General features: G+C 38.2%; 1 protein-coding gene across 1 annotated transcript; it reads right to left on the bottom strand.

Moving 5' to 3' along the window:
- Positions 1-1,256: 1,256 nt before the first annotated feature.
- lgr4 (leucine-rich repeat containing G protein-coupled receptor 4) lies at positions 1,257-20,413 on the bottom strand. Its single transcript, XM_015031729.1, has 17 exons — positions 19,992-20,413; positions 15,578-15,649; positions 14,978-15,049; positions 12,139-12,354; positions 10,361-10,432; positions 9,317-9,385; positions 7,814-7,885; positions 7,603-7,674; positions 7,358-7,426; positions 7,194-7,265; positions 5,713-5,778; positions 5,550-5,621; positions 5,380-5,451; positions 5,161-5,286; positions 3,703-3,800; positions 2,919-2,972; positions 1,257-2,801 (listed from the first exon to the last, which is right to left on the bottom strand). Exons 1-17 carry the CDS (start codon positions 20,099-20,101, stop codon positions 1,396-1,398), a joined length of 2,790 nt encoding a protein of 929 aa, XP_014887215.1. The 5' UTR covers positions 20,102-20,413; the 3' UTR covers positions 1,257-1,395.
- Between the last annotated feature and the right edge of the window lie 282 nt (positions 20,414-20,695).

Here is a 20,695-nt window from a genome sequence, read left to right as displayed (position 1 = left end):
CTAATGAAAGACAGGAATAAAAAGAGAGGCGCTGTTTTGGTGAATGCTTGGATTATAAAGACTTGTGTACTTATTATTCGGAGGCCACCACAAATCCGCCTCCACCCAAACACTACTGTCTGCTTAAACAATAAATAACACGTGTCAAAGTGAACACACACAGTTGTTAAAACAGTGATATCTGCTACTTTTATCACATTCTTAGTATGAGGAGGTTAAAGCAAAAGACTTTCTTTTTTTCTTACAGACTGACCTCCACCATTGCTGCGCCGGTGTGTGACAATCACGTGCTCATTGGCTAGTAGTTATCGATGCTAAATCATTCAACCCTCACAAGGTGAACGTCACCAGGATTCCAATACATTGATCGCTTACGTTTCATGACTCAACTTTCCAGCGTTCTTTTATATTTAATATTGAAGTTCACTGAAAAAAGGGAAATGTAGGAAAAAGCAGACAGGAGGGAAGGAGAAGGTCATAAGGTGACAATAAAGGAAGGACATAAGGAAGAAGAGAAGGGGGATAAAAGACATTAAGAGGAAGAAAAACAAGAAAATGAGGAGGATAGATAGGGAACAAAATGTAAAGACAGAAGGACATAAGATTGTAGGGAAGGAAATGACACAACGAAGAAAAGATGGACACAAAGTGGGAAGGATATAACAAAGAACACAACTTTTAGAAAATGGGAAAGAGAAGTCTGAAAATACAATAACTTTTCCTATTTTGTTTTTCCAACCTCATCTCGACCTGGAAAATGTGTCGGAACCCTGGATCACCTTAAACATTCACACATACACACACAAAACAACCCTAAAAAAAAAATCTAACAATGATTATTACATTTGCTACATTTATATATAAAATCATCAAATTAAAAAAATAAACTTGCTGTGGAGACATGTTAAAATTTGTTGCATGATACCTTAACAAAGCTTATCAGTACAGAACAGATAATAAAAAAAAAAAAATCATTACATCTTTGACCCCCTTTAGCTTGCGTCGTCGTCATGTCAGTTGATCGCAAGAGGCAGGCAGGCACCGGTGGTCAGGTTTTCTTTAGTTGAGCAGTTTGTAACATGAAGTACTCAGTTCATTTCATCTAGAAATTATCTTTCTGCTGGAAATTCCCTTTCAATGATTGGTTGCATCTTTGCTAACAGTAATTACAAACATAAGTGCTTGATGAATTGCAAAGGTAGTTGGCACATTTTCTGTTCTGACATATATATATATATATATATATATATATATATATATATATATATATATATATATATATATATATATATATATATATATTTATATTTAAAAAAATTACATAATCTTGAAGAATCTAAATTCACATGACAGACATATCTGTGCACACTGACGTACTGGAGCACTGAGGCAACCTTAGTCTTTGACTCGAGGTATGTTGTATGAGTAGTGTACAAGAGGAAGTCCTCTGCTTTGGCAGAAGCAGGCTCTGCCACAGGCTTGAACCTGGTCTGAACTGTCTGAAACAAACGAGTCCCCCTCATCGGCGTACTCGGACTGAGCAGAGGGCGTGCCGCTGTCTGCCCAGAACCCCTCGGAGCGCGGGCATATGGCGGCTCCAGCCAGAAGGGTGGGACAGCTGTGAGACTTCACTAAATGTCTGCAGACCGAGGAGGCTGAGGGGGAAGAGCAGGTCCGGGCACGCAGGACTGCCTCGCACTGTTCGCACACAGTCTCTCCACAAAGCTGAGAGTACACACCACAGTCAAAGCCCAGGTGGGAGAAGGATCCCTCGTCTGTGAGCTCAGACCCTCCACCGCCATCGTCGCAGCCGCTTTCAGTGCCGGCCTTCACCTCTTGGGTCAAATCCATGTGACCGCGCAGCCTTAACCAGTCCTCTCTGAAGGCCGGGCTGAAAAACACATACAACACTGGGTTCAAGCACGCGGGGAGGGGGAAGAAAATGAGGGTGACGGACTTGGCGATTTCCGGGCCGCCGGCCGTGGAGCCGGTCAGGAGAGGGGCGAAGGAAAAAGCCGCGACGGGACAGAAGAAGATGCAGTTGGTGAAGATGAGCCAGGCGACATGACGGAGGGCGCCGGTCTGCTCTGGGTCCGCCAGCTCCACCCTGCCGAGGTGGCAGTAGAGCTGGGTGTAAACTGCAGCTGTGAAGAGGTAAGCCAGGGCGTTGAGCAGGACCAGAATGACTGTGACACTGAGAGCCGGACTCTCCCCACCAGCGAACGGCAGGCAGAGGGGAGAAGACGACTGGTCGCTGAAGGTCAGAAGAGGCAGACATGCTCCGGCCGCCGCCAGCAACCCCAGCAGCCCCGCGGCCAGGCCAAAGCACTGGTAACCTCTAAAACACCTGCGATGGCTGCTGCCGTTCCTCCTGGGCGACATCAGCACTTTTCCCAGGATCATCCGGACCGCCATGCTGCGCTCCACGGCTGCCAGCGCCAGCAGCAGCACCGACCACTCCGAAGAGAACACGGCGAGAGCTCCGGTGATCTGACAGCCGGGACCCATCTCCCACCACGCGCCGAACTCAGCGAAGGATCCCCACGTTGCCGCGTCGAGCACGGTCAGAATGCCGACGTACAGGCCAGTGAGCAGGTTGGCCAGGGCCAGCAGACCCATTAGCAGCCTGGCTGGTGACAAAGACGGAGTCAGGTAGTGGGAATAACCGGCGGCTCGGTGAGCGGGCGAGAAGGTGGTCACCAGCACCAGGCTGTTGAAGACCAGCGACACCAGGCAGATAAACCACACTGTCAGACGAATCATCCAGTTCCCCAAGAGGTGCTCACAAGGCTTGAAGGCTCCTGAACACAGAAACAGTTTAGATGCTTAGCAATTAAAATGTAATAAGATCATTTTAAGAATTTTTCAGCATTGTTTCATAAACACAGAGACAAGATTAGAGAGGCTTGACCGTTTACCTGGTGAAGGTGAACAATGCATTATCATTGAGACCTGCTCACCACCTTCTACACCTACAACGGCACAAAAGTAGACATAAAAAAAGAGTGATCAGACTATGTGAATGTGTGTAATCAGCAGAGATGTACACAAATCACGTTTTCAAAGTGCAAGACAAATCCCAAAAAGTCTTTCGCCCCAATTCAGAGTGAAGTTTAAAGTTTCTAATGACTTGAAATGAACATTTTCTAATTAAACCCACATTTAGTGCAGCTCTAACTCTGCATTGATGCTGTAGGTGAATAACTAAATAATTTTTCCTTAAACCTAAATTATCATGATAATTCTGTTTTAAGATTTATAAACAGCCATCCAAAAAAAAACTAACATATTATTTTGAAATTTATTCTAAATTAATATTTACACCATCTAAGAAAAATTATAGAACTAATTGCAAAACCCATTCATGTTGAATTTATAATTTTATCACAAACAATGCTGTGTTTTGGTGTCTTAATAATGACTAACTTAACACGAGTTTACTCATGTCTTCATTTTATCCAGTCTGTCATTGAATATTGCATTAAATATAGTTTGGATGGTTTTCTTCTGACTCTGAGCCTGAGAATTTTTTTTATATTACCGCGGAGTCTTATTTTCTAAATCCAGCTTTAAAACCTTTGTTGTTAATTCTACATAGAGATTTAGTTAAACCAAACCACGTGAATCCATCCTCTATGAGAGACAGCACAAGTTAACACGTCGGCTATTTATTTCTAAAAAAAGACGAGCGTTCATTCCCACCTGTAGATTTCTTCACGTCCGTTTGCTCAGCAGACCTCGTCACCGAGTCGCATCCAATAAACGCGCAGCATTGGTAGGCATAAGGGACAGAGATGGACCTGCAAACAATAATTTAAAATAAGGAATTTAAGAGTCTGTTGTTGATATGGGCACGTCATCTTTAAAAACACTCCTAAAAAGATTATTAGAAGTGTGTGGCTCAGCAAATATTTGGGCTTTCTGATTGTTTTCGCCCAAATATTTGGATGTTTTCCTAGAATAGCAACAAATATGCAGAAAACAGATTTGCCTGGCTTCCTCATTAAATGTTAACACGCAGAGTTGGATTCTGCTTTGCTGTCTCTTTGCATGCAATTTCTCATTTGTTTCCAGGGTATCAGCTAAACTAAACAACAACAGAGCACTCAGTGTGAGTTTATGCAGTGCAGTCTGTATTACTCCTGTGGAGTGCTTGTGCTTTTGTGATACAATTTGTCCAAGTCCTAAAAAACACTCTTGTATCCTTAACCTTGGAAAAAACACACATATCATTACAAAACACATCTCACAGGCTGATAAGGTTGCCTTTCATTAAATGTTAATGTTTCCATTTATAGATTTGTTATTCAGGGGTTTTTTTTCCCTTTCTTTTCCCCTATGTGCTTTGGTTTTTATCACTTTTCAATGACTAGTAACTCAACATTTTATGTTACAATGTATATTTCAAGAAATCAAATACAATACTCTGCAGAAGTCAGTTAATACCTCTTCAACTTTTCCCCCATTTTGTTATGCAACAAGCACAAACATTGACATATTGTTTGTTCTCTGTCAACACAAAGTAGGGCATAATCATGAGGAGGAGGAAAAAAATATTTTTTTACACAAATGGAAATCTGAAAGGTCCTTTCCCTGATTCAATAATTTAATGAACAACCTTTTGAAGCGGCAACACCTCAAAGTCCATCTCTACCAGCTTTCAGAAACTGAGATTTTATTATTTTCTTGGGAAAGTCATATTAATCCAAGCTTGCAGAGGGCATCAAAAGAAATGTAATTACAGGTTTAGCCCATTGTTGCACATGGACATGCTTTGAACAAACTCATTCCATAGTTCCGGTTGTATGTCTTAGGAACGACTGAAAGGTAAATCTTTGCCCATGTATCAAAACGTTTGTAGCCTTCAAGTGGTTTTCTAATTGCCCTCTCTTTAGTTTCATCCATCTTCCCATGAACTTAAACCAGCTTCTCTGACCCTGCTGAGGAATTAATGCCGTCATATCTGCCAAGTCATATTTTCGTACATTTGAAGTTACACCATAGTCTTTTTATTCTGAGATGATGAATTGAACAGAACTCTGTGAGACGCTCAAAAGACGTTGTTATTTTATATTAAATTTAAACTCAAACGTCACAGTTCCACAGTAAATTCTCTCCTGGATGCTTCAAGCGCAAAAGAAAACACGAGTTCATTCTCACCTGAGTTTTGGCAGGTTTTTTGCAGGAAGAACATTTTTCATCTGTGGGTTTCCTGAAAGTTTTAGCTGAATGACGGCACTCAGTCCAGTTGTCGGAATCACAGACAGGGAGTTCATACTCAGATCTCTGCAGAATCGTTTGAATAGATCCAGTTAATGTTTATGAAACATTTGCAAAATGAACAAATCCATGGAGGAGATTTGTAAGGTTTGTACTCACAAGTTGGTGAGTCCAGTGAGACTGAGGAAAGCATCTTTGTGGATAACTCGAATTTCGTTCCTACTCAGGTCTCTATAAATTATCACATTACAAGAAAACACAAAAACATGGAGTAAAATGTTTGTTTTCTTGGACTTAGTTTTTGTTATTCCGTGTCTTAAAGGACTTACAGCAAACGGAGCGCTGAGAGATCCTGAAAAGTATCTCTGTCAATTTGTTGAATGTGATTGTGCTGGAAGCTTCTGCAGATTTCAAGAAGAATTTTTGACATTTATTTAAGGAGTCATTTATTGTAACAACTAACGGTATATTTACAAAAAAGATTCAACTCACATCTCCTGCAGCCGGCTGCAGCCCTGGAAGGACGGTAACTGCTTCACCTCGTTGTAGGACAGGTCACTGTTGAAGAGAAAAACCCAAAAACTTCAATAAATAAATAATTATATAAACTGCTTATACCTCAAAGCAAGGATTCTGCAAATATTGGCAAGTTAAGTTTAATCTTTTTAAGATAAACATGATTAAAATTTTACATTAATTATGAAATAAACGTAACAATATACATATTTTTTTATAATTTACAATAAATATAATGTTACCTAACTTTCTATAACGGTTTGAAAGTTTCTTGATAGTTGCTGACAACAAGCTTCAATTAAGATTCTTTCTTACAACCCAAACCTCCTCAAATAGACACTTTCCTGTAATGATGGAACAGAATAATGTAAAAATAATACCTGAATTTATTTTGAATCTTAAAACCAGTTTAGTCAGTTTAAGAAGCAGAATCATTTCATAGGTTTGTTGGGAAGGCAGAAAGTCTGGAATTAAATTCATTTCAAGTGCTTCCCCTGCATCATGGGGTTTGTAGTTCAGATATAGGATTACATGTGAAATCCTATATCTGAACTACAAAATACAACGCAAGGACATTTCTCCAAAAAGATCACGGGAAAATGGGGGGAAAAAAATGGGCATATTTCAAATCTTTAAGGCTTAAAAAAGATATATGACTTTTAAGACCTTACAGAAGTCATGTAGAAAATATGCTGCTATTAGATGATATGCTGTCACGATTTTTACTGTCACTTAAATGTTATTTTTCATCTCTCAACTCCATTAGATTGGTATAAAATAACACAGTATGCAATTAAACCCAAACTTTTCTAATAAGCATAAATACTTTTTGACCAGATACAAACCAAAATGTCATAGTAGCAACATTCAACTTGGGATGATATAGAGTATTAAAAAACACATTGTTTAAGTAGTAAAAGGTGATTAATTAAGACCACCTTACTATTCAGCAATGCTGCTGTGACCAGATCAACATCGGCATTTAAGACAACCAGAGCTAAAGCGAACAGGAAATCAGAGGATGAAGCCCTGGAAGCCAGACTGGATGATGTGATTTACATCGACAACAGAACTACTCAGAAATGAATGGACCCCCTGCTGTCAGTCTGAGAGAGGCATTTGTAAAGTAGAGCTTCACAATGTCAGCAAAATATGTACTTGCAATACTATTACTGATATTACAATGACAATGTTGATTACAATTAATCATCACAATGTCACCTCCACTCTGTCAGAATCAGCAATTAATACTAAACATCATCATTTGCATCAAGGACAATCCAAAAGGTCAAATTTATTACTAGCAAAAGTTTCATGCACCAGCACCCTGAGTTATAATATCCCAGTTTTTTGCAATTGTAATATTTCAGACACTAATACTGCAATGGTGGCCGTAATTGTATACATTTTCCAGTTCTAAAGAAACGCACAATACTGTAACTGGAAGAGTCTCTTACAGTGTCTGAAGGAACTTGAGATCTTCACACAGATCAGCAGGTATGGATGATATCTTGGTACCTGAGAGGGTCCTAGAGATAAAAATAAATAAACAAAAATCACACTATATATTTGCATCTGAAACACAAATAAGCAGCAAAGAATAAAATGTTGTATTACTCACAGACTATCCAGATTGTTAGTCCATGTGAGGATGGGGAAGTCCTTCATCAGACTGGCACCACGCAACATTCTGCAAAATGCTTATAATTAATACTGGAATATTTATCGTAAAAACTGTGGTATGTGTTGATGGGGATGACACATGGATGCTATAAACCACATATAATTAGCTTAGGACTTGTTTTGATCACAGCTGACTTGAAGAGGTCACACAGATAGTAACTCGTGGTTCAAAGTCAAACTTACAGAGAGCGCAGGTCTGAGAGATTTTGAAAAGCTGAAGCTCCCACAAAAGACAGAGGGTTGTCATAAAAGTGTCTGAAACGAGACCAAAATAAGAGAGGAGAGCACAATGAGTATGGCACCATCTTCTGGACATTTGTTCTGTGCCTTGAACTTGTGTCCTTTAAAGATGAAAACAAATGTAGACTATTCCATTATGTGAGTTTGACCTTACATGGTTCGCAGCATGGGGTTGTTATGAAAGGCCCGTTCTGGAATGGCAGCAATATCATTGCTGTGAAACCCACTGCAGAACAAAAGTCAAGGGACAGCGATCAGATGCTTATCGCCACTGTCAGGTTAATGTGACAAAGACAATATAACGCAAAAGGCCAAAACTAACATGATAAAGCAGCAAGCATAGTTAGTTCCATCAAATTAAAACCAAACAGAAAAAGCCAGAAAATATTTTAAAAATTTAAATAAATAAATTTGTTTTTCCAACTGTTTTAGGTAAAGAAGCCTTCAAACTAACAGCCTGGAAGTTGTTAGTTTGATTGTGTTATTTTCATTGTGCTCTCCTCTCTTATTGAAATTAAGAAGCAAAATGTTCTTCAAAATATTGACATAAAAAATGAAGTACTTGTTCAGTTGCAGATTTCTTTCATTTAGTTTTTTTGTCAAGTATCTCAAACTCATTTTACTACCAAAGATAATGAATCAAAAACAAAATACAGTTTTTAAATGATGGCTTCAATATAAAGTGGAAAACATATCTAGAGCAATCTGTAAACAAGTAATTTCCCCTAAACCAAAAAACATCAAGAGTTTGTTAAATCAGGTAATGTGTTTTCGACATTGCTGTGGTGGTAAACTTTTGGCCCACTGGATGAAAACAGCCACTGGATGAAAACAGAATTGTTTTCATCCAGCTACTGGTTTTCAAGTTTGTTTGAGGTCATGTAAACAAAATCTTCACAAGAACTTTAGTCCAGTCTTAAAGCCATAGTACATAGCTTTTAAAAGAAGTATATTTTTTGCATATTTGTTAAAACTACCATTATGTCATGAGTGTATAATGTAAGAAAGACAATATGAAAATAAAATCAAGCTCATCTGCTTTCTCCCAGTAATAACTGCAGAAATACACCACTCAGTCAGCAACAGCCAATCAGAGCCAGGAGGATCTTGGCGCTGTCAATCACACGTGTGTGCGCACCACTCACATGACCCCCCTTGCTCTTTCCTATGCTACAGCTGGTTCACCACAACATAGACTGCCACGAATGCTAAGGCAAGTTATTATTGCCACTGGTGACAGAGGATAAATGGTTTTCCTATAGTGGTAAATTGTTTCTTTGCCATTAGCGCATTTAGCAGCAGGTTTATAAGCATGACTGATAGCACTAAGACATTCTTCCTGGCTCTGATTGGTTGTTTTTGACCTGGAGCAGTGAATTTCTTCAGACGGCAATAGCAGCACTAGAGAGGGTGGAGGAGCTCGATCTTTTCACAGATCGTCTCATATTTAACTGTAAAAACAAGAGACATTTTCATAATACTTTCACACTCAGCATAAGCCAGAAAACCCTGCTTGTTTTCACTGCATTAAAATGTTCATCTTCTCAAACTTATAGCTCAAATACTAAAGTACTTGTATTTTTTTAAAACGTACAACACAGCAAAAGGGGTTACTCATAGCTTTAATAGCCCTTATCTTAAATCGTTATATACTTACAGTTCTTTCAGTTTGGGCAAGGCCTCTATTGCTTTAGGAAACTCCTTCAAGTTGTTAAAATTAAGATCTCTAAACAGAGAGAGAGACAGAGATATTTGAGTCACAGTGTAAGATTGCTGCAATTAGCTTGTGTCTATGTGAAAATTATGGACTGCCTTTAAGGCAATTTTAATCAAACTTAAGTGAAATGTGGGGAAAGGAAGAGCCTATTAGATTTCAACAGCTTCAGATGGATTTCTTTAATTATCATAACCAGGATCAGAACCATAGCTTTCATAAACACATCCCCTTTGTTCAATAATAAATTTATACATAAACTGATTCCATGATGTGTCTTGTTAAGTAGTTTATTGGATTATGAAAATAAATACAAATGGAAATTTACTTTCAAAAATCTGCTGTCAAAGTGTATTAAAAAAAAAGTCTTAAATGTTTCCAATGGCAGCCTCCAAAATGTCACGCATGAATCATCTAACAAAGCTACAAAATGTCTGTGGTGAAATTCATTTTATTTGATACATTATATTTCATACGCAGACTGATGGTAAACTAACACATTTTTTCCAATATAATGAAACAATTGGTGAAAGTGTGAAATGATCACCATGTACAAAACATTTCACAGTCATTTTACTTTATCAGGATGTTAGACAATTTCTTAAAAAGGCAAATTGCCTTTAAATCTTCAATATTCAAGAAATGAACAACAACAGTTCAATTTCATATTTCTCAGCTGACCATTCAGAGAAGATTAATGTTTTTGTCATTAGGTAAGGCTGTGAGCCAGTAGGAAGTGAACGGTTGGGAGGGAAATTTTGATAAGCATCATGTACTTTGCTCTATTTATCCTAGAGCAATTAAAGGAGGAAGTGGACACAATGATGTCTGAGGACTGTAGCAGAGATGGGTGGGGGAGCTGTTGGCACATACAAACAAGAGTCCAAAAACCCAAACTGACTCAAACTGATACATAAACACACGCAGGCATGCAAGTATACATCTGCACACACATATAAACAAAATACAGAGTAACTGCAGACTTACAGCGTCTCCAGGTTCACCAATCCAACGAAACAATTGGCTCCTATCTCCTTAATTCGGTTGTTATGAAGATGCCTAGAAAAGCAAAATAAGTTGCATCTCTGAGATATTCAACAAGACTTTATAAACTGAACACAAATATTTTTTTAAATGCGGAGCAGGGTCAGTAAATGAAGCATCTGTACTGTATTCGTACTCCACAGCAGAGCTGAACTCACTAATAAATTCAGGTCATCTCTTCCTGTTTATTCTGGTATGTTTATACAAACCTTCACCAGTACCACTCAGTGTGCATGGGTGCTTGGATGTTTGTGTTTGTCCAAATGTGGAACAGCAATAACAACTTTGGTGAAATCACACAGTATCTAATGCAAGCTCCCAATGTGGACGGTGCTGTTTTTCTCTCCGTCTACGAAACACAATAAACCTAATTCAATATCACTGTTTTGGCATTATCATCTTTTTCCACACTGAAACCCCGAAATGTGAGTTTCTCACATTTGCCACCAAAGAAAATTCTGAGTTGTCGCCTGTGTGGGAGATAATATAGAAAAGCTATGGCCTGAAATGTCCAAATATCATTATAGAAGCATGGATCCATCAACCTCCCAGGTTACACGTGTCACATAAGTGGAGGATGTAGGTGTTTTAGCTGCCAGACTTCTTTGAGTGAGATCCTGCAGTCTCACTTAAAAACTGTCCATCCAGTCTGGATGTTAATATTTTGTAATGGCCCATTCTCTTATAGGGGATCTATAGGAGATGCCGAAAGGCCCCAAAGACTTGCAGTTCATCAAATATAAATTGGGTAAAAGAACAAGCAAACTGCACAGTGATAGAGATGTTGTCTTGCAGCAAGAAGGTTCTGGGTTCGATTCCTGGCCCCGGTCTTTCTGCATGGAGTTTGCATGTTCTCCCTGTGCATGCGTGGGTTTTCTCCGGGTACTCCGGTTTCCTCCCACAGTCCAAAAACATGAACGTTAGGTTAATTGACCTCTCCAAATTGCCCCTAGGGGTGAGTGTATGTGTGCATGGTTATGTGTCTCTGTGTTGCCCTGTGACAGACTGGCGACCTGTCCAGGGTGACCCCGCCTCTCGCCCGGAACGTTAGCTAGAGATGGGCACCAGCAACCCTCCTGACCCCACTAAGGGACATGGGTGTAAAGAAAATGGATGGATGGAACAAGCAAAAGGCTGGTCAGCTGATTTTGATTGCAATAATGCCAAGAACACATTTCCACTGGCTATTATTAATAAGGGAACAAATCGTTTTTGACATACAACTTTAATACTATATAAACCTCCGGAAAAAATTAAGAGACCACTTAAAATTATCAGTTTCCCTGATTTTACTTTTTATAGGCATATGTTTGAATAAAATGAACATTGTTCTTTTATTCTATGAACTACTGAAAGTCCAAGCAAAAATTTAGTATTTATTTGCAGAAAATGTGAAATGGTCAAAATAACGAAAGAGATGCAGTGCTTTCAGACCTCAAATAATGCTTGAACACTGACCTGTATTTACACTGCAGGTTGACCAACGATAAACAAAGCCAAAGTGTACTTGATCTAATGAACATATTTAACAGCTTATGCTGAAGACACCAGTGTAAATAGCAAATTACACTTCATGGTCTGATGGTTACACTACTCTGCACACACCCTTCACTATGGCAAACTCTCCAGAGAAACGAGTGAATCACATTGTAAATATTCAATGCCGCAGTGTAAAACCATATCCTAAACCACAATCAGACCCGAAGCTTAATAAGACTTACAGCACAACTAGACTCGTCAGGTTTCCGAAGGCGTTGTCTGGTATATACAAGATCCGGTTGAGTGCCAGAGTCAGAGCTTGAAGATTTGACTGGTGTCTCAAGGAACTGACGGGGATGTCTGTCAGGTGATTGTCATCCAGCCACAGGTGACGCAACTGCTGCAGACCTTCGAAGCTGTCGTCAGGAACGGTTGTAATGTGGTTGGCATCCAGGCGGCTACAGACCCAGAAAAAACATCAGTGGATTAATCCCACGTATATGAAACTACACCGATAATAAACAACGTTTTCAATGTCTTGTTTCCACATGCTGAAATAAATGTATCGATTTTTTAAATGAAGGGTTTCATTTTATGATTTCTGAAGTGCTCAGACTCACTGACGGACATGTTGTCAATTTCCTTTGAGAGCAAAAGCTTTAAAATTAGAATACAACAACAACCTTGATGTTTCTAAATACAGTTTGATGAATTAAAATGAACATAATACTCCCCAATATGATTCCATAAAGCTTCAGATGCTCATGTTTAAATGCTTTAATCACAGTGCTGACTAATTATTACAGGTTTAATATATGTGTCATTTAAATGTCTTTGGGTAACACTTTATTTGAAGGGGTGTGAATAAGACTGACATAACACTGTCATAAACATGACATAACACCTGTCATGAACATGAAGAAGTCTTTGAGTGTTTACGACTGTTGTCATTAAGTGTCATTCGGGAAATAATGACACTTTTAATGCTAAGTTGGCATTTTTAATGGACTTTCAATGCAACTTTTAGAGAAACTTTGAATTAAAAGTGTCATTATTTACCGAATGACACTTCATAACAACAGTCATAAACATTCATAAAGACTTCTTTATATTCATGACAGGTGTTATGTCATGTTTATGACAGTATCATGTCAGTCTTATGCACACCCCTTCAAAGTGTTACCTGTCTTTGAAAGTATTTCAATATTTTTTAGATGTGGTTTGTATGGTTGTAAATATTCTGTTGCAGCTGCTGCTTCAAACAAACATCTTAGCGCCACTGTCAGGAAAAATATGACTGATACCAAACAACACTTCTAGATTGTACACTTGGACACTGCCAGTGTGCTCTGATTGCAGTTAATGGATTACAAAAGTAGTAAAACATTAGAAAGCATTAATCTGTAGCTCCACTGCTTAAGAGCAAGAAAGAACTGTCAAATGTAAGGAGAGTAAAAGTCATGATGCAATCCAAGTTATAGGCAGACCTGTCCACTTCTTTCTTCCAATAATCAAAACCAAATTATGTCCACTGCAGGATCTCAACATAAAATAACACCAAATGTAAATTATATTTAAAGAGGACAGAGGAGATGTGGAATCTTTACACTTGACAGAGATTTCTGATGGACAAACATTTCCTTGAAGATGACTGAACAAAATAAAGTTGTCTTTGTTTAAGCTTTATGAGTGTTTTTTTCACTTGAACCAAGCAGTTTTGTCCTACTATCTTCCCTGAATGTGAGTCTCACCCTCCCTCAAAATTCCTCAAGTATCTGCGCTGGAAGGAAAACAGTCTTGATTGACATTTAGCTATCAAAGGCTTATTACTAACCAAGTCTTTCCTTTAGCATAGCATATTTCTTAAGCAACAGAAACTATGAACGAAAAAAAAAAGACATCTGTTATAGACACGAAAAGGCAATTTAAAGGAGAAAGGAGATGTAAAGTACAGGGGGAGGAAAAAACAAGAGTGATTGGTGAAAACTGAATTTTCAGCACATCTCGGCAGCTGAACTCATTACTCTAAGTCCCTGTCAAGCTCAAAGGCACATTGTGGAGGGAGGCAACAGATACAAAGCTAAGACCTTCAAATTGTATCAAAGATGAAGGCAAGTGGGGGAGGAAGCTTTGAACAATAACATTTTACAGGCAGAAACAAGATGACATTCACAATCTTCTAAAGAAAAAAGACAAATCAGTACAACCTGAAAATGAGCCAAGATAATGGCCAAGTGCACAAAGGTTATTGTTCATAAGAGGAAAGTTTTCACATATAATCAAACCTTCTCATAACAAGTGTGGGCATTTTGTGATGCAGTAGTTATATACAAGACTGTAAAACCCAAATTAACAAGACAGTCTCAAATTATGATATTTGCCCCTCAACTGGTTGTTTCACGTAAAAAAAAAATAAAAAAAAATAAAAATCACTTCTCACAATAATCCCCAAGACTCGGTGATTATTTGCTTATTATGTGAAATAAATGCAGATTACAGAACAGAACAGTCATTCAAGAAGACAGCAAGTCAGAGTGTTGGAATGAATAATAAAACAAGGTCAGCGCAGACATTTTGGAATTTGGGAGGTAAAATGTTTATTATTGTGATGACACACGTCTGTAACATGTTATCTTGACTGTTAGCAGATAATCATACTGAGTTTTGAATTAGATTTGTATAATCAACACTGAATACAAAGCAAAGCTGAAGTGCTGGGGGAATTAACGAGATATTTATCAGTTGCTGCTGTGCTCATTTCAATGGCGTGAACTCCACATGCACTCTGATTAGAGCGCTCAGTACTTGACTATAACGTTTCATATAACATGTACCAATTATTTTTTTTTTTTCTTTACTGCGACAGCAGAGACGCATAAACACACATGATGAAGATGCATATAAAACCTTAGTTCTGCTTTTGGAATAGCCTTGGGTTCTTGTGGTATTGTGTATACTTGTGGTATTACTGCTGGACAGGAAGCTCCACCCAAATATAAAGGTTTTGCAAAAGAAAACACCCATAAATAATTATGAAAACACATATGTGCATGCATGTGTGTGTTCATACTGAAGACTTACAGAGACTGGAGCGAGTGAAGGTTTTTCAATGCTGCATTGGGGACAGATTTAAGTTGATTATTTTGCAGCATCCTGAAAGGAAAAAAACAACAACAAAACGACTCAAATGTCAGTCAAGGCCAGAACAATATTTTATTATTATAAATTTTAAGCAAGTTCACACAACAACACAGATTAGACCGGCCCTGTCACACATCTACATGTGTTAACCTGAAGTTCACACGCTTAGATGAAAGCTTAATCAATGAACACAGGCAGGTGCAATCCAATTCAGTTGGTGAAGAAAACAGGACTACGACTTATTTACTTGGCGCAAAATCAACAGAAAATACCCTTTGTGTATCTTTTAGGACAGACAATGTGTGCACAACTAGTCTGATGCAACCTGGATGATGAAGCACTAAAATTAAAGCAGTTCTTGTATTCACTGTTCCTGTTGGGTCTGTCTCATACAGATTTTGGACCGAGATGAACAAAACGCATGATATACCAAACTTCACCATTTACACTAAGCCTGTCATGCGGAAAACTTTGTATTGCCATATTTGTAAGTCTGTATGCAGATGCTTGTGTACATTGGCAGGGAGGATGCATGCTTACAGGACTTTGAGCTGATGCAGACCAGACAGGGCGTCAGGGTGGATGAATGTCAGGTCATTCCCAGCGAGTCGTCTGGATGAGATAATGAGTCAAAATTACATTTAATTATTAAGCTTGCACACATTTCAAAAACATTCACTATACTTTATTTATTTGTATTGAAACGGTAAAGCACAACAGAATTTTAAATCAATCACTGCTGTAGCTTTAAAAGCCCACACGCCCTGGGCAGCTTAGGTTCCACCTCTCAAGCTGATTATGGAGCTCAAGGTGACAAAGACATGTACCTTTGTCATGGCCTGTCGTCAGTTCTTCTATCGCCCAACGTAGATTATACCTGCCTATGGATAACTATTTCGTTAGATCCCCTTTTTTTAGTAACTGCAACTTCAATAGCAAGTAGTCCTTTCACAAAAACATTGAACAAAATAATTAATCCCTCTTAGGGTTACGCAACCTATATTCCCCTGGAACTGTTATTATCAAACAGCTGCTTCAGTGCGTGTCAAAATTATTTAAGAGAGAGGGGACACCTCCCTTTCCTGCTGGGAACAGGAAGTAAATAGGAAACCTGGGTGTAAATAAGCATGGGACAAGCTGACTGGGACATGAAGCCCAAGTACACTATCTTGCCTGAGAGATTAGCAGGAGATTTATCGCCATGCAACATGAGTCAGACCAGGCCGAGTTCCCAGCAACAAGAGCTGCTATGTGTGAGGCTGAGAACCAGAACTGGCTATGGTAGAGCACTAGTAGGTGTGAGAGATTACTCAACCCTGGCCTGGAGTTTGTTGAGAGTGCTACCTATCTATTCGTGGATATTCAAATGGGGAATATCCACTTTGGTTTAGCACCACAGGCAAATAAACTGTGAGACTGCATCCTTTGAGAAAGTGAGAGTGGTGGACGACTTTATACTTTATGAGGTCCTAAGACATGTTGCTTCACTCTATGCGATATATATAAAAACTAAGGGCTTGAAAAAAGCAAGAATGTGACTGATATCACAGGGAAGCAGAAATCTTAACATTTTTATTCCAGCAGCCCAAAGTCAAATCAAGTTGGGGTTGAAAAGAATGATCAAGTACAGTTGTCTTTTTGTTATTATATTAGTTAGTTTGTGGTTACTTTTAAGACATATTTAAAACAACAAGGTAGCATGCAATTATTTCACTCAAAACATGTATTTGCTTGTGTTCTTCTATTCTAATAAAACATTTGAGATGTTTTGCCATCTTGCTTTGTAGGTGGTAAATAAAATACAATAAAATTAACTAAAACAAAACAAATATAAAATAAAATAAAAATGGCATGCAAAATGGCTAGCGGGTCCCTCTTATGACATTGGCTTAACTCAGAATATCTGCACATCATTAGTAGGTGGAAATATAATTTAATCCCTCGTGTACTTTGCATTTGAGATATTTGTTATGAAAACAGTTGAGGTTTTTGAAAACCAACATGATGTAATCACATCTTAGTTACCAGTAGTCCCCGATAATTATTTGTTATTAATTTATCCTTACAGTCAGGTTATTAATTTAGATCATAAAATTCAAACTGCCAACACCAGGATATTAAAACACAGTGGCTGCTACTCCAAGTTAAAATGTATGAATGGTCAGTATCTTTGAAAAACATTTAGAAAAAAAATTAGATTCAAACCCAAATTTATCAAAACAATCTTCAAAGTGGCAGCAAAATGAACTAAGTTTTATTTGGTAACTGCAAATAAGAACAAACAGGATTTGACAAATGTTTCAGTTTGGCTACCGGTTTCACAACCGAAAGTGCTTCTCCACTTTAACCTTCCAGGTGATTTATCACCTGTTTGCTCCAGGGCTTTGACAGCTGTCACGAAGAAGAGGCACACTCTTCTAGTTGTGCAACACTTCTCCAACAAGTCTGCCTTACACTGTAAATTAAATGACAAAGTTGAAACTTTTTCTTTGGGACGTCATTATACATAAAAACCAAACTCCACTTCACACACACAAACTCTCGATACGTTTCTACACGTTCAAGGCAGTTTCTGTACCGCTGTTAAACAGGTGACACGATGATGATGAAGTGAACAGCATGACTTCAATTCTTATGTGCATTGTTGCCAAATGAACACATCTCATTTCAGATATGTACCTGCTCTGGTTTGAGTCAGTTTAATCTATATATGGTTTATAATGTTTCTTTACTACTTTCAAAAACATTCACAACTTCTCAACTTTTTCCACACTTTTATGTTATAAGATAAATTTACTTGAGTTTTACTTTATGGTGTAATTGTGAAGTAGAAGAAAAGCCATGGAAGGTTTTGAAAGTTTTGAGGTAAAAGAATTTAAAATAAATATTGTGTGCATTTGTACTGAACCCCTGGAGTCGATAGTTTAAATTCAATTACCTTTGCACTTGCAGAGACTGACATTTTTACCCATTCAATCAGAATTATGGCTGCATCTTTAGGTTCTTGCATTGGAAGAACGCCAGCCTCAACTTTAATTTTTCAACTGCTCAAACAGGTTTTTGTCTATATTTAGTTCCCTCCATATTCCCATCAGCTCAGACCAGCTTCAACGTCCCTTCTGAAGAGAATCATCGCAGCAGCATGATACTGCCATGACCATGTGTCTTAGTGGAGAAAAGTGTGTTTAGGGTTAAACTTTTGGTCTCACCTGTCTAGAACTCCTTCTTCCACATGTTACTTATGTCCCTTACATCTCAAACTGGATTTCTTCTGGTTGTCTTGGTGGTAAAATATTGTATTATACCAGAAAGTATTTAAAAAATCTTTGCCCATTATTGTTTAAACTCCTTGATTATGTGCCAATTTGGTTTGGAGTATCAGATAAAACCCCAACAAAATACATTAAAATTCTTAAATTGTAATGTGATAAAATCTATAGGTTCAAAGTTCAAGATATATGAAGACTTTTGAAAGGCCGCTCATGTAGATAATCCAATTAAAAAAAACTGTCAGTTTATGTTATATTTAAACAGAGCAAAATATGCTTCAGTACAATGAAAATGTACCCATATGAAACATTTTCTGGAATATAAAACATTTCAAATATAGCAAGAAAAATGCTAATCGTTGCAGATCACAATACATTACTAAAACTGCAGAATCACAAGCAGTCCAATGTTAAAAAAATATAATTTTATTTTTCTGATAATAAATGATGCCAGAGTGTATCACAGTATCATTTGCTAAGACTGGCACTTGTGAAATGAAGTTGTGATTGCTACATGGATAGGATTATCAATTGCAGGTTACCATTAAGAATATAAACAAACTGCAAAAGGAGACAGACAATATCTCTTGTCATCAAGTCTGTTGATCTTCTGGGCATTCAGCAAAAGAGGTTGCGTGACTAAGAAGGAGGATTTTTTTTTTTTCTCGCTTGCTTCCCTGTCTAAGGATGGCCTGCACTCTGTTTTCCCCCTCTTTCCCTGTCAGCTCACTCTGCTTTTGCCCTCAGGGCCCATGCTTCAGTTCATTGACAATGCTGGAGACCTTGAAGCGAAAAAGTCCTTCTCCAAAGTTCACAGACAAGACTTCTGATTTGTTCTCAAAGAAACAAAGGTTACCCAAACACACAAATTAACTAAGGGTTTACGTCAATCAAACACACCATCAGTTTTGATGAGTTAGGACAAGACACTCGTCATGGAGAGATCAGGCGAGTTTTTAAGTCCCGTTGCGATGGAAACCATTGTTTTGCCCTCTTCCTTCCTGCCTTGCATTCCTCTGCACAAAGCGATGAAAACTAAATTGCTTCTCAACAAAGAAAATTGGATTGGTGTAAGAAAAAGAAGCGGGTGAAGCTTCGGCCAGCTGAAAGATGCACAAGGGCTGAAAAAACATCTTAACAAAGGCCAAGTGGAGCAGGAACCTCTGGAGGATTTTAATTCATTGGTCATTTTGTCTTCAGAGGGCTGCATGTTACCTGATATCAGGCAGACTGATTTTTATCTTTGACTCACAGCAGAACTAAGCCAGACACTGAAGTATTTAAAGAGCAAAGAAAAAACATCCACCAAGATCAGATTTATGCCCATTCAACGAGGTCCATGCGCACAGATGTTTTTGTTTTTACCCTCATAATCCCTTAAAAGCAAAAATCCACATCGGATGTCACATGACTGTTGCTTCAATGCGTGTCACCTTGCAACGCCTTTTTAGCTGAGCTGCATGACATGCTTTATAACCTCCCTGGCTCAGTTCGTGAACGTTGAGTGATTTGTTGCCTCATTCCTGTTTTCCACACCTGAGAAGGAGGGGACGCTCTACACCGATGCCGTGCGTCCTGCAGTGTGAATTCAAATACCCAGGTGCGTTTCATAAAGAACAGCCCTCATGTCAACACTGTACAGAGTAAATACATCCTTAACACGAGAAAGAAGGGCATGTACTCACAGTTCTTCTAGGTAGGGGAACTTCTTGAATACATATGCTGGAAGCTCAGTGATGTTGTTCATACTCAGGTCACTGTGGAGAGAAAATACAAAAGCAGCACAATGACACATTAGCTTAGCCAGTCATTTGGTTTAAGATCTCAATGATGCTTCAAGACTGAGCTCATCAATGAGTTGTTTTACCTGTTAGTGATTAATAAATGCTTACTTTGATATTTTTACTCTTTTCTCATTTTGCAGTGTCCTAGTTTTCATTTTAGACATGGAATCAAGAAATATTTACCTTATGTAATTCTAAAACCAACATTGCTTACAGCTGTTTTACGTATCTGCATTAGTCTAAACGAATACCATGAAAAAAGCCCTTCTATTTAGCCCCAGGGATCTTCCTTTTTCAAATCAACAAGTAAAAACAGACATGTAGCTGCATGAAAAGTATGCATTCAGTACTTGACTTCCTTACTAAATCCACTGTAAGTTTGTGTTTTTAAATTTTTACAACAATTGTAAAAAAAAGTAAAATAAAATAAAAACTTCTAACAGGAATAACGTCTAATGGCACTAAAACAAAAGGATAAAAAACAGAAGTTTGCCATCATGCCTCCTGAGGCAGAGATGTAAACAATGAGGGCAAATTCATGTTTCATCTCGATAAGAATGAATTCCCTTACCTGGCCTAAAGAAAAGATCCCTAGATGACAACAT

This window comes from Poecilia latipinna, unplaced genomic scaffold (assembly GCF_001443285.1).
Source record: "Poecilia latipinna isolate Pla-1442-1.1 unplaced genomic scaffold, P_latipinna-1.0 Scaffold216, whole genome shotgun sequence".
Taxonomy (NCBI): Eukaryota; Metazoa; Chordata; class Actinopteri; order Cyprinodontiformes; family Poeciliidae; genus Poecilia; species Poecilia latipinna.
The sequence above is the reverse complement of the archived record's forward strand: the minus strand, read 5'-3'. Positions and strand labels throughout refer to the sequence as shown.

Excerpts from the sequence above, each read along its gene's own strand:
- lgr4 (XM_015031729.1), bottom strand. The coding sequence starts at position 20,101 with ATGTGTCATTGTGCTGCTTTTGTATTTTCTCTCCACAGTGACCTGAGT. Across the intron at positions 7,266-7,357 it reads ACTAACAATCTGGATAGTCT|GACCCTCTCAGGTACCAAGA; the intron begins GTGAGTAATACA and ends TTTTATCTCTAG. Across the intron at positions 5,452-5,549 it reads CTCTCAGCGCTCCGTTTGCT|AGACCTGAGTAGGAACGAAA; the intron begins GTAAGTCCTTTA and ends GATAATTTATAG.